At 54.6% G+C, this 14,396-nt stretch overlaps 1 protein-coding gene and 1 long non-coding RNA gene across 5 annotated transcripts in view; one reads left to right on the forward strand and one right to left on the reverse strand.

The window, feature by feature from the left end:
- The window catches only part of cadm3 (cell adhesion molecule 3), a 46,153-nt gene extending 44,245 nt beyond the window's left edge, over nt 1-1,908 (reverse strand). For 3 of the 4 annotated variants that reach the window (XM_073031001.1, XM_073030999.1, XM_073030998.1), the window contains exon 1: nt 1,732-1,908. In XM_073031001.1, coding sequence (XP_072887102.1) covers nt 1,732-1,813 — 82 coding nt within the window. In that variant the 5' untranslated portion in view covers nt 1,814-1,908. The remainder of the gene's footprint in view (nt 1-1,731) is intronic. The other variant, XM_073031000.1, reaches the window with a different exon arrangement.
- LOC140717429 (uncharacterized) overlaps nt 1,336-14,396 on the forward strand; it is a 103,714-nt gene continuing 90,653 nt past the window's right edge. The window contains exon 1 of the long non-coding RNA XR_012096543.1: nt 1,336-1,442. This is a non-coding gene — a long non-coding RNA (uncharacterized lncRNA). The remainder of the gene's footprint in view (nt 1,443-14,396) is intronic.

The raw sequence follows: 14,396 nt of genomic DNA on the forward strand, positions 1-14,396 counted from the left end.
AACTGAGAGGACATTAAGAGATGGAGCGGGGATCTTAAGGATCTGAGGAGACTGAGTAGTCGTGGGAGTTTGTGTGAGGAGTCGGGCCCCTACGGTACACTGCCCCTCCCTGCGGCTTTTCCCGTCTCTGCGGCCGGCCTGTCTCACGCAGCGGATGGCCCGTCGCCAACTCCTGCTGCTGCAGCCCAGTACCAGGGTCCCTCCGCAGCCTCCGGGATCCTGCACCTCCTCCTCCCGCAGTGTCGCAGAACGGGTGCTCGACAAGGGCTGCGGATCGGAGGGAGGGAGCGAAAGGATGAAGCAGGGAGATGACGGGATGAAACAGATGGGACGTCTGTCACTGACAGGAAGATAAACAGGCAGCCTCTAGATCATGATCCGGGTTCTCCTTGTCTCCCCCACCCCCCCAGACAGAGCAGACCCCACCCAAATGATCGCAGCCCCGATGACAATGCAGACCCGCTGCACAGTCCCTCTGCTGTAAGATAAACACATTCCTCCTTGAAACAGAATTCCCGTGTTAACATGGTGTCCCCAGCCACAACAGCGCCTTTCACCCCATCACCTTTCACCTCAAAACAAAGGGACCACTCGTCTCCCCTGTAACCACTGTCCTCACCCTCCAGCACAGTCCCACAGCCCACCAAACAGACCGCCTTCAGCGACACATCCCCACGGATACGTCGAGACACAACATCCACACGCACAAGGAATCTACCCCTCCCGAAAAGACACAGTCTCTCTCACAGAGACAAGAGACTGCGGATGCAGGAATCTGGAGCAGCAAACTGTTGGAGGCATTCAGCAGGTTAAGCAACATCCTTCCACTGAACCTGCCGGGAGCCGCCAGCGCACAGTTTCTCATTCCCACCGTTTATCTCCTGCACACACACATTCTCATTCTCTCTCTCTCTGACCTGTCCCTTATCACATACATTCCCTCTTCAACACAATCTCCGGAACACTAACACACACACATACATACACACAATCTCTAACACATATATACAACCTGTAACACATACACACACACACAAAACACACACACACACACACAAAACACACACAACCCATCTCTAACACACACACAAAACACACACAATCTCTAACACACACATACAACCTGTAACATACAGTCGACAAACAAACAAACAAACAACCCATCACTAACACACACACACGGACACTATATCCTGGTCGCTTCCCCAGACCCTGCATTCTCACGCCCCACATCCAGCTCCATGTGAAGACAAAACGCCGAGTACTGGGTGTCCAGAGATGCGAGCAGGGGCGACAGTGAGCGCTGACTGAATATCGCCGCCATTCGATGCATCACTTGGCAAAAACAAGGGCTTTGCGCTCGGGAGCCGCCACTCGCTCCCAGACCCGGGAAACAGCGGGGGAACAATACGGCCGCCCTGTCCCAAATAACTCGGTAACAGGTGGGGGCCACCGCGGTCTGTGGATGCATGTGTTTGCCTGTGTCTAGGTGCTTGTTTGTTTGTTTGTGTGTGTTTGGATGTATGATGTGCGTCTGTCTGTCTGTCTCTGTCGAAGTGTGTGTCTCGTTCCTGTTCCTTTATCTCTGTGAATTTTGATTCTGTGTGTGTGTGAACGAGAGCGAGAGACTGTCGGTCTCTGTGTTTGCGTGTTTTGGGATTGTTGTTGCTGTCCCGGTATCCCGGTTCTCCCACCGATCAGACGGATGCAGGCGAGCTCTGCCCTCCCTACCTTCCAAGCCGCAGTCGACGGGTAAGCTGCAGCGGACGAGAGGCGTCAGCCAGCAAGTCAAAGCGACAACCCGCAGCAACATTGCGGCAACGCGGAGCCGGTCACTGTCCTAGGAGCCGAAGCGCCGAGCCTCGGTATCTGGATGATGGAGTGGAGGGACGGAAGAGAGGGGAGTGGGGAGGGGGCGGAGGGAGGGGCACGGCTGCCAATAAGGCGAGTGGATCCGCAGGAAGGGCGCAGCCGGGAGAGACCGCGCCCCCGCCGAGCTCAGGCAGACGGCAGAGCCAATGCAGCAGCCGTCCGTAAACAGGTCGGCCGTAGATCTGCGGGGAGACGGAGATGTGCCGCATCAGCACCTCCCGAGGCTGCGGGAGAAGGGTGCGAAGGACAATGGGGGACAGAAGGGGAGGTGTAAGAACAGAGACGATAGGGAGAGAGGGAGGAGAGAAGGGGTGGACGGAAAGAGAGGGATAAGACAGAGGGGAGAGGGGAAAGATGCGAAAATGCCGGAGGGAAGAGAGAGGGAAAGGGGTTAGAAGGGAGAACAAGAACTGGGGGAAGAGAGGAGGGGAATTAAGTGAAAGGACGGGAGAAAAGGGGTAAAGAGAAGAGAGGGAGAGAAAAAAGATGTGGTAGGCTGTGGAAGGGGAGGAGATGGGAGGGAAGGAGGTAAGGGCATGGGGGTTGAAAGGGGGAGGAGATGGGAGGGAAGAGGGGGAGTAAGAGCATAGGGGGTTGAAAAGGGGAGGAGATGGGAGAACAGTGAGAGGAAAGAGGGGGTAGGCAAAGTGAAGGGGATGGAAATAGGAAAAGTGGAAGTGGGGGAGTGAGAGGGGAAGAGAGCGGTGGAAGGTAGAATGCAGTGAGAAAAGGACTGGAGAGGGGTGGAGCAGGGTAGACAGGAAAGAGAGGGGGGAATGGAGTAAAGAGGGGTAGATGGGAGAGAGTGGGTAGAGTGGATGGAAGGGAGAGGGGGCAACGGAGGAAGTGTGCAAATGGGAGAGAAGGATAGAAGAGATAATCAAAGGAGAGAAGGGGAGGGGGAGAGCACGAGGAACAGGAGAGGATGAGGAGGGGAGAGAATGGGGAAAGGGATGAAGCACGGAGAGGGGATGAGGCGGTGGAGAGAATGGGAGGGTGGAGAGGGGAGGGAGAGAATGGGGAGAGGTGGAGAGGATAGGGAGGAGAGGAAGTGGAGGGGGCTAGTATGGTGATGGGGAGAGGGTGGGGAGAGGAGGATGGGTGAGATGGTAGGATGGGGAGGGGAAAGATGGGGAGATAGGGAGGGGAGAGGAGGTGAGGGGTATGATAATATGCAGGGGAGAGGATGGGGAGATAGGGAGGGGAGAGGAGGTGGGGGGTAGGATAATATGCGGGGGGAGGATGGGGAGGGGAGAGGTGGATGGGAGGATGGGGGAGGGTGGAGAGGGGAGGATGGGGAGGGGGTGAGGGTGGGGGAGGGTGGAGAGCGGGTAGGATGGGAGAGAGAGGATGGGAGAGGGCGTGAGGAGATGGGAGTGGAGGGGATGGCAATGGGGGAAGGAAAATGAGAGGAGGAATGGGGAGGGAAAGAGAGGAAGCAGAGGGAGGAATGGGAGATGGAGAGCACAAGGATGGAAGAGATGGAAGCAGGGGTAGGAACAAGATGGTGAGAGGGAGGAGGGGAAAGAGAAAAGAAAGGAGAAAGAAGAGATAAGGGCAGAGAAGAATAGAAAGAAGGTGGCACAAGAAAGGGAAGGAAAGAGCGAGGGGAGGGAGAAAAGAAAGGTGAGAAATGACAAAGGCAAGGTGGTAGAGATGATGGTAGAAGCAGAGGGGGAGGAGGAGAAGGTGAGAAATCAGTGGATGAAGATAAAGGTAAAAGAAAGAAAGGGAGAAAAAAGGCAAGAGTGGAGACAGGAGGAAGAGGTAAGGGGGAGTGACAGGTAGACAGTAGGGAGGGAGGGTAAAGGACAGGATGGGTCAAAGGGCAAGAGTAGGAGAAAGATGAATGTTTCCTCTGACCACATCCCTCCAACTCTTATTTCTCTCCCCTCTCTCTTCCCCTCGCTGTCTTTCCCTTTCTTAACTCCGACACACTCTTCCTTCGTCCTCTCCGCTCTATCCCTACCCTCTCCTGAAACCTCTTTTCCCTTCAACTCTTTGTCTGTCTTGTCTCTCCAGCTATCAGATACAGTACCTCTCTCCATCTTGGGCACATTCTTTTGGATGCCTTACTTGCTCTCCCAATTCCCACTTGACCTCCCATTGACACCTCAACCAGTCCACTTTCCCCAGCACCCACCTCCCATATGCCATTCTGTCCTTTCCGATGCCTTTTCTCCCACTCTATTCTCTGCCCTCCTCATTCTTTGCTGCAGTATCTCCAATGATAAAACATTCTGTCCCATCTATTCCATCCCTCTGTCATCCTTCTGAATACCTCCAACTTTCTCACTCTCCATTAGTCAATTCCCACTTTCCCATATTCCCTCCACCATTGTTCATAAAACACTCCCTAACTACAAAACTTTCCACTCTCCTTATTCCCTCAGTTCTGCTCCTACTACTCCTTATCTGTGCCTTCGTCACACTTCCAACTACCAAAACACTCACTTCCTGCAGACTCATTCCCTGCCCAATGACCTCCTCCAACAACTGTTTCCCTCACCCCCGACACATTCCCCTCAACAATTCGCTGTGGTCTATTGCACAGTAGTATGCAGTGATGTACAGGTCAGTGGTGAGGCGTATTGGTCAGTAGTATGGGGTATTGGTCTGTGGTGTGGAGTAGTGGTCTGTGGTGAGGGGTATTGGACTGTGGATTGGGGAACTGGTCTGTGGTGAGGGGTATTCGACTGTTGGTGAGGGGTATTCGACTGTAGTGAGTGGTACTTGTCTGTGGTGTGGGGTACTGGACTGCGTGCGGTGAGGGGTACTGGACTGCGTGCGGTGCGGGGTTGTGGTGTGGGCTATTGATCTTTGGTGTGAGGCATTGGACTGTGGTGTGGGCAATTGATCTTTGGTGAAGGGTATTGGACTGTGGTGAGGGGTATTGGACTGTGGTGTGGGGCACTGGTCTGTGGTGAGGGGCACTGGTCTGTCGTGAGGGGTACTGGACTGTGGTGAGGTGTATTGGACTGTGGTGTGGGGTACTGGACTGTGGTGTGGGGTAATGGACTGTGGTGGGGGTACTGGTCTGTGGTGTGGGCTATTGGTCTGTGGTGTGGGCTATTGGACTGTGGTGAGGGGTACTGGACTGTGGTGAGGGGTACTGGAACTTGGTGAGTGGTACTGGTCTGTGGTGAGTGGTACTGGTCTGTGGTGTGGGCTATTGGACTGTGGTGTGGGCTATTGGACTGTGGTGTGGGGTACTGGACTGTGGTGTGGGCTATTGGACTGTGGTGTGGGGTACTGGACTGTGGTGAGGGGTATTGGACTGTGGTGTGGGGTATTGGTCTGTGGTGTGGGCTATTGGACTGTGGTGTGCGGTATTGGTCTGTGGTGAGGGGCATTGGACTGTGGTGAGGGGCATTGGTCTTTGGTGTGGGGTATTGGACAGTGATGTGGGGTATTGGACTGATGTGGGGTATTCGTCTGTGGTGTGGGGTATTGCACTGTGGTGATGGGTACTGGACTACAGTCTGGGGTATTGTACTGTGGTGTGGGGTATTGGACTGTGGAGAAGGGTACAGGACTGGTGAGGGGAAATTGGTGAGAGATATTGGACAGCGATGTGGGGTATTGGTCTGTGGTGAGGGTTATTCGACTGTGGTGGGGGTATTGGTCTTTGGTTTGGGGTACTGGTCTTTGGTGTTGGGTACTGGACTGTGATGTGCGGTAATGGTCTGTGGTGAGGGTTACTGGACTGTGGTGAGGGGTATTGGAACTTGGTGAGGGGTACTGGTCTGCGGTCAGCGGTACTGGACTGTGGTGTGGGCTATTGATCTGTGGTGAGTGGTATTGGACTGTGGTGAGGGGTATTGGAACTTGGTGAGGGGTACTGGTCTGCGGTCAGCGGTATTGGACTGTGGTGTGGGCTATTGATCTGTGGTGAGTGGTATTGGACTGTGGTGTGGGGTACTGGTCTGTGGTGGGGGTACTGGACTGTGGTGTGGGCTATTGATCTGTGGTGAGTGGTATTGGACTGTGGTGAGGGGTATTGGAACTTGGTGAGGGTACTGGTCTGCGGTGAGCGGTACTGGACTGTGGTGTGGGCTATTGATCTGTGGTGAGGGGTATTGGACTGTGGTGAGGGGTATTGGAACTTGGTGAGGGGTACTGGTCTGCTGTGAGGGGTACTGGTCTGCTGTGAGGGGTACTGGACTGTGGTGTGGGCTATTGATCTGTGGTGAGGGGTATTAGACTGTGGTGAGGGGTATTGGAACTTGGTGAGGGGTACTGGACTGTGGTGTGGGCTATTGGTCTGTGGTGTGGGCTATTGGCCTGTGGTGTGGGCTATTGGACTGTGGTGAGGGGTACTGGAACTTGGTGAGGATTACTGGTCTGTGGTGAGGGGTACTGGTCTGTGGTGAGGGGTACTGGACTGTGGTGAGGGGTACTGGACTGTGATGAGGGGTACTGGACTGTGGTGAGGGGTACTGGTCTGTGGTGAGGGGTACTGGTCTGTGGTGTGGGGTACTGGTCTGTGGTGAGGGGTACTGGAACTTGGTGAGGGGTACTGGTCTGTGGTGTGGGGTATTGGTCTGTGGTGAGCGGTACTGGTCTGTGGTGTGGGGTATTGCACTGTGGTGATGGGTACTGGACTACAGTCTGGGGTATTGTACTGTGGTGTAGGGTATTGGACTGTGGAGAAGGGTACAGGACTGGTGAGGGGTATTGGAAATTGGTGAGAGATATTGGACTGTGATGTGCGGTAATGGTCTGTGGTGTGGGTTACTGGACTGTGGTGAGGGGTGGTCGACTGTGGTGTGGGGTACTGGTCTGTGGTGTGAGGTATTGGACTGTGGTGAGGGGTATTGGACTGTGGTGTGGGGTACTGGTCTGTGGTGGGGTACTGGTCTCTGGTGGGGGTACTGGACTGTGGTGTGGGCTATTGATCTGTGTTGAGTGGTATTGGACTGTGGTGAGGGGTATTGGAACTTGGTGAGGGTACTGGTCTGCGGTGAGCGGTACTGGACTGTGGTGTGGGCTATTGATCTGTGGTGAGGGGTATTGGACTGTGGTGAGGGGTACTGGAACTTGGTGAGGGGTACTGGTCTGTGGTGTGGGCTATTGGACTGTGGTGTGGGGTATTGCACTGGTGATGGGTACTGGACTACAGTCTGGGGTATTGTACTGTGGTGTAGGGTATTGGACTGTGGAGAAGGATACAGGACTGGTGAGGGGTATTGGAAATTGGTGAGAGATATTGGACTGCGATGTGGGGTACTGGACTGTGGTGAGGGTTATTCGACTGTGGTGAGGGTTATTCGACTGTGGTGAGGGTTATTGGTCTTTGGTTTGGGGTACTGGACTGTGATGTGCGGTAATGGTCTGTGGTGTGGGGTTTTGTTCTGTGGTGTGGGGTTTTGTTCTGTGGTGTGGGGTATTGGACTGTGGTGAGGGGTATTGGAACTTGGTGAGGGGTACTGGTCTGCAGTGAGTGGTACTGGACTGTGGTGTGGGCTATTGATCTGTGGTGTGGGCTATTGGTCTGTGGTGTGGGGTACTGGACTGTAATGAGGGGTATTGGACTGTGGTGAGGGTACTGGTCTTTGGTAAGGGGTATTGGAACTTGGTGAGGATTACTGGTCTGTGGTGAGGGGTACTGGTCTGTGATGAGGGGTACTGGTCTGTGGTGAGGGGTACTGGACTGTGGTGAGGGGTACTGGACTGTGATGAGGGGTACTGGACTGTGGTGAGGGGTACTGGTCTGTGGTGAGGGGTACTGGTCTGTGGTGTGGGGTACTGGTCTGTGGTGAGGGGTACTGGAACTTGGTGAGGGGTACTGGTCTGTGGTGTGGGGTATTGGTCTGTGGTGAGCGGTACTGGTCTGTGGTGTGGGGTATTGCACTGTGGTGATGGGTACTGGACTACAGTCTGGGGTATTGTACTGTGGTGTAGGGTATTGGACTGTGGAGAAGGGTACAGGACTGGTGAGGGGTATTGGAAATTGGTGAGAGATATTGGACTGTGATGTGCGGTAATGGTCTGTGGTGTGGGTTACTGGACTGTGGTGAGGGGTGGTCGACTGTGGTGTGGGGTACTGGTCTGTGGTGTGAGGTATTGGACTGTGGTGAGGGGTATTGGACTGTGGTGTGGGGTACTGGTCTGTGGTGGGGTACTGGTCTCTGGTGGGGGTACTGGTCTGTGGTGTGAGGTATTGGACTGTGGTGTGGGCTATTGATCTGTGGTGAGTGGTATTGGACTGTGGTGTGGGGTACTGGTCTGTGGTGGGGGTACTGGACTGTGGTGTGGGCTATTGATCTGTGTTGAGTGGTATTGGACTGTGGTGAGGGGTATTGGAACTTGGTGAGGGTACTGGTCTGCGGTGAGCGGTACTGGACTGTGGTGTGGGCTATTGATCTGTGGTGAGGGGTATTGGACTGTGGTGAGGGGTACTGGAACTTGGTGAGGGGTACTGGTCTGTGGTGTGGGCTATTGGACTGTGGTGTGGGCTATTGGACTGTGGTGAGGGGTACTGGAACTTGGTGAGGGGTACTGGTCTGTGGTGTGGGGTATTGGTCTGTGGTGAGCGGTACTGGTCTGTGGTGTGGGCTATTGGACTGTGGTGTGGGGTATTGCACTGTGGTGATGGGTACTGGACTATAGTCTGGGGTATTGTACTGTGGTGTAGGGTATTGGACTGTGGAGAAGGGTACAGGACTGGTGAGGGGTATTGGAAATTGGTGAGAGATATTGGACTGTGATGTGCGGTAATGGTCTGTGGTGTGGGTTACTGGACTGTGGTGAGGGGTGGTCGACTGTGGTGTGGGGTACTGGTCTGTGGTGTGAGGTATTGGACTGTGGTGAGGGGTATTGGACTGTGGTGTGGGGTACTGGTCTGTGGTGGGGTACTGGTCTCTGGTGGGGGTACTGGTCTGTGGTGGGGGCTATTGGTCTGTGCTGAGGGGTATTGGAACTTGATGAGGGGTACTGGTCTGCAGTCAGCGGTACTGGACTGTGGTGTGGGCTATTGATCTGTGGTGTGAGGTATTGGACTGTGGTGAGGGGTATTGGACTGTGGTGTGGGGTACTGGTCTGTGGTGGGGTACTGGTCTGTGGTGGGGGGTACTGGTCTGTGGTGGGGGCTATTGGTCTGTGGTGTGGGGTTTTTGTCTGCGGTGTGGTGTTTTGGTCTGTGGTGTGGGGTATTGGACTGTGGTGAGGGGTATTGGTCTGTGGTGTGGGCTATTGGACTGTGGTGTGGACTATTGGTCTGTGGTGTGGGGTTTTGGTCTGTGGTGTGGGGTTTTGGTCTGTGGTGTGGGGTATTGGACTGTGGTGAGGGGTATTGGTCTGTGGTGTGGGCTATTGATCTGTGGTGTGGGCTATTGATCTGTGGTGTGGGGTATTGGACTGTGGTGAGGGGTATTGGAACTTGGTGAGGGGTACTGGTCTGCGATGAGCGGTACTGGACTGTGGTGTGGGCTATTGATCTGTACTGTGGTGGGGTACTGGTCTGTGTGTGGTCTATTGGTCTGTGGTGTGGGCTATTGATCTGTGGTGTGGGGGTATTGGACTGTGGAGACGGGTACAGGACTGGTGAGGAGTATTGGAAATCGGTGAGAGATATTGGACTGCGGTGTGGGGTACTGGTCTGCGGTGAGTGGGACTGGTCTGCGGTGTGGGGTACTGGTCTGCGGTGAGTGGGACTGGTCTGCGGTGTGGGGTACTGGTCTGCGGTGAGTGGACTGATCTTTGGTGTGGGGTACTGGACTGTGGTGTTCGGTACGTCTGTGTGCGCTGAGGGGTATTCGTCTGTGATGTGGGGTATTGGACTGTGGAGACAGGTACAGGACTGGTGAGGAGTATTGGAAATTGGTGAGAGATATTGGACTCCCGGTGTGGGGTACTGGTCTGCGGTGAGTGGGACTGGTCTGCGGTGAGTGGGATGGTCTTTGGTGTGGGGCAGTGGTCTTTGGTGTGGGGTACTGGACTTTGGTGTGGGGTACTGGACTGTGGTGTTGGGTACTCTGTGTGCGCTGAGGGGTATTGGACTGTGGTGAGGGGTATTGACTGTGGAGTGGGGTATTGGACTGTGGTGTGGGGTAAGTGGTCTGTGGTGTGGGCTATTGGTCTGTGGTTTGGGGTATTGGACTATGGTTTGGGGGTATTGATCTGTGGTGTGGGCTATTGATCTGTGTAGAGGGGTATTGGACTGTGGTGAGGGGTATTGGACTGTGGTGAGGGGTATTGGACTGTGGTGAGGGGTATTGGTCTTTGGTGAGGGGTATTGGACTGTGGTGAGGGGTATTGGACTGTAGTGAGGGGTACTGGACTGTGGTGAGGGCATTGGACTGTGGTGTGGGGTACTGGACTGTGGTGCGGGGGCATTGGACTGTGGTGTGGGGTATTGGTCTTTGGTGTGGGGTACTGGACTGTGGTGAGGGGCATTGGACTGGTGGTGAGCGGTACTGGTCTGCGGTGTGGGCTATTGGACTGTGGTGTGGGGTATTGCACTGTGGTGATGGGTACTGGACTACAGTCTGGGGTATTGTACTGTGGTGTAGGGTATTGGACTGTGGAGAAGGGTACAGGACTGGTGAGGGGTATTGGAAATTGGTGAGAGATATTGGACTGTGATGTGGGGTACTGGACTGTGGTTAGGTTTATTCGACTGTGGTGGGGTTATTGGTCTTTGGTTTGGGGTACTGGTCTTTGGTGTTGGGTACTGGACTGTGATGTGCGGTAATGGTCTGTGGTGTGGGTTACTGGACTGTGGTGAGGGGTATTCGACTGTGGTGAGGGGTGGTCGATTGTGGTGCGGGGTACTTGTCTGTGGTGTGGGGTATTGGTCTGTGGTGTGAGGTTTTGGTCTGTGCTGAGGGGTATTGGAACTTGGTGAGGGGTACTGGGTCTGCGGTGTGGGGTACTGGTCTTTGGTGTGGGGTACTGGACTGTGGTGTTGGGTATGTCTGTGTGCGCTGAGGGGTATTCGTCTGTGATGTGGGGTATTGGACTGTGGAAGACGGGTACAGGACTGGTGAGGAGTATTGGAAATCGGTGAGAGATATTGGACTGCGGTGTGGGGTACTGGACTGTGGTGTGGGGTACTTTTCAGTGGTATGGGTACTGGTCTGTGTGCGCTGAGGGGTATTGGACTGTGGAGTCGGTATTGGACTGTGGTGAGGAGTAGTGGTCTGTGGTGTGGGCTATTGGTCTGTGGTTTGGGTATTGGACTGTGGTGTGGGGTATTGATCTGTGGTGTGGGCTATTGATTTGTGGAGAGGGGTATTGGACAGGTGGTGAGGGGTATTGGTCTTTGGTGGGGGATTGGACTGTGGTGAGGGGTACTGGACTGTGGTGAGGGGTACCTGGACTGTGGTGAGCGGGCATTGGACTGTGGTGTGGGGCATTATACTGTGGTGTGGGGCATTATACTGTGGTGTGGGGTTCTGGACTGTGGTGAGGGGCATTGGACTGTGGTGTGGGGCATTATACTGTGGTGTGGGGTACTGGACTGTGGTGAGGGGTATTCAACTGTGGTGAGGGGTATTCGACTGTGGTGAGGGGTGGTCGATTGTGGTGCGGGGTACTTGTCTGTGGTGTGGGTATTTGTCTGTGGTGTGAGGTTTTGGTCTGTGCTGAGGGTATTGGAACTTGGTGAGGGGTACTGGTCTGCGGTGTGGGGTTCTGGTCTTTGGTGTGGGGTACCTGGACTGTGGTGTTGGGTATGTCTGTGTGCGCTGAGGGTATTCGTCTGTGATGTGGGGTATTGGACTGTGGAGACGGGTACAGGACTGGTGAGGAGTATTGGAAATCGGTGAGAGATATTGGACTGCGGTGTGGGGTACTGGACTGTGTGTGGGGTACTTTTCAGTGGTATTGGGTACTGGTCTGTGTGCGCTGAGGGGTATTGGACTGTGGAGTCGGGTATTGGACTGTGGTGAGGAGTAGTGGTCTGTGGTGTGGGCTATTGGTCTGTGGTTTGGGTATTGGACTGTGGTGTGGGGTATTGATCTGTGGTGTGGGCTATTGATTTGTGGAGAGGGGTATTGGACAGTGGTGAGGGGTATTGGTCTTTGGTGAGGGGTATTGGACTGTGGTGAGGGGTACTGGACTGTGGTGAGGGGTACTGGACTGTGGTGAGGGGCATTGGACTGTGGTGTGGGGCATTATACTGTGGTGTGGGGCATTATACTGTGGTGTGGGGTTCTGGACGTGGTGAGGGGCATTGGACTGTGGTGTGGGGCATTATACTGTGGTGTTGTGGGCTACTTGGACTGTGGTGGAGGGGCATTGGACTGTGCTGAGGGGTACTGGACTGTGGGAGTGGGTATTGGACTGTGGTGTGGGGTAGTGGTCTGTTGGTCTGTGGTTTGGGGTATTGGATTGTGGTGTGGGGTATGGTCTGTGGTGAGGGGCACTGGTCTGTGGTGTGGGGTACTGGACTGTGGTGATGGGTACTGGTCTTTGGTGTGGGGTACTGCACTGTGGTGAGGGGTACTGGACTGTGGTGAGGGGTATTGGACTGTGGTGTGGGGCATTGGACTGTGGTGTGGGGTATTGGTCTTTGGTGTGGGGTACTGGACGGTGGTGGTGGGCTATTGGTCTGTGGTGAGGGTTATTCGACTGGTGTGGGGTATTGATCTGTGGTGAGGGGTACTGGACTGTGGTGTGGGGTACTGGACTGTGGTGTGGGGTTCTGGACTGTGGTGTGGGGTTCTGGACTGTGGTGAGGGGTATTGGTCTTTGGTGAGGGGTATTGGTCTTTGGTGAGGGGTACTGGACTGTGGTGTGGGGGTATTGAACTGTGGTGTGGGGCATTGGTCTTTGGTGTGGGGTACTGGACTGTGGTGAGGGTTATTCGACTGGTGTGGGGCATTATACTGTGGTGTGGGGTATTGATCTGTGGTGTGGGGTATTGGACTGTGGTGTGGTGTATTGGACTGTGGTGAGGGGTATTGGACTGTGGTGTGGGGTACTGGACTGTGGTGAGGGGTTACTGGACTGTGGTGAGGGGTAGTGGTCTGTGGTGTGGGCTATTCGTCTGTGGTGAGAGTTATTCGACTGGTGTGGGGCATTGGACTGTGGTGTGGGACATTATACTGTGGTGTGGGGTATTGGTCTGTGGTGTGGGGTATTGGTCTGTGGTGTGGGCTATTGGACTGTGGTGTGGGCTATTGGACTGTGGTGTGGGCTATAGGACTGTGGTGAGGGGTATTGATCTGTGGTGTGAGGTATTGGACTGTGGTGAGGGGTATTGGACTGTGGTGTGGTGTATTGGACTGTGGTGAGGGGTATTGGACTGTGGTGTGGGGTACTGGACTGTGGTGTGGGGTACTGGACTGTGGTGTGGGGTATTGGACTGTGGTGAGGGGTACTGGACTGTGGTGAGGGGTACTGGACTGTGGGTGTGGGGTAGTGGTCTGTGGTGAGGGTTATTCGACTGTGGGAGGGTTATTCGACTGGTGTGTGGCATTGGACTGTGGTGTGGGGCATTATACTGTGGTGTGGGGTATTGGACTGTGGTGTGGGGGTATTGGTCTGTGGGTGTGGGGCTATTGGACTGTGGTGTGGGCTATTGGTCTGTGGTGTGGGGTTTTGGTCTGTGGTGTGAGGTATTGGACTGTGGTGAGGGGGTAATTGGACTGTGGTGAGGGGTATTGGTCTGTGGTTTGGGCTATTGGACTGTGGTGAGGGCTATTGATCTGTGGTGTGGGGTATTGAACTGTGGTGAGGGGTATTGGTCTGTGGTGTGGGCTATTAGACTGTGGTGTGGGCTATTGATCTGTGGTGTGGGGTTTTGGTCTGTGGGTGTGGGGTATTGGACTGTGGTGAGGGGTACTGGACTGTGGAGTGGGGTATTGGACTGTGGTGTGGGGTAGTGGTCTGTTGGTCTGTGGTTTGGGGTATTGGACTGTGGTGTGGGGTATTGGACTGTGGTGTGGGGTATTGGTCCTGTGGTGAGGGGTATTGGTCTTTGGTGAGGGGTACTGGACTGTGGAGTGGGGTATTGGACTGTGGTGAGGGTATTGGACTGTGCTGTGGTGTATTGGACTGTGGTGAGGGGTATTTGGACTGTGGTGTGGGGTACTGGACTGTGGTGTGAAGGTACTGGACTGTGGTGTGAGGTACTGGACTGTGGTGTGGGCTATTGGACTGTGGTGTGGGCTATTGAACTGTGGTGTGGGGTATTGGACTGTGGTGAGGGGTATTGGTCTGTGGTGTGGGCTATTGGACTGTGGTGTGGGCTATTGGACTGTGGTGAGGGCTATTGATCTGTGGTTGTGGGGTATTGGACTGTGGTGAGGGGTATTGGTCTGTGGTGTGGGCTATTGGACTGTGGTGTGGGCTATTGATCTGTGGTGTGGGGTTTTGGTCTGTGGAGTGGGGTATTGGACTGTGGTGTGGGGTAGTGGTCTGTTGGTCTGTGGTTTGTGGTATTGGACTGTGGTGTGGGGTATTGGACTGTGGTGTGGGGTATTGGACTGTGGTGTGGGGTAATTGGGACTGTGGTGGTGGGGTATTGGACTGTGGTGTGGGGTATTGGTCTGTGGTGAGGGGCACTGGTCTGTGGT

Source organism: Hemitrygon akajei, chromosome 27, assembly GCF_048418815.1.
Source record: "Hemitrygon akajei chromosome 27, sHemAka1.3, whole genome shotgun sequence".
Taxonomy (NCBI): Eukaryota; Metazoa; Chordata; class Chondrichthyes; order Myliobatiformes; family Dasyatidae; genus Hemitrygon; species Hemitrygon akajei.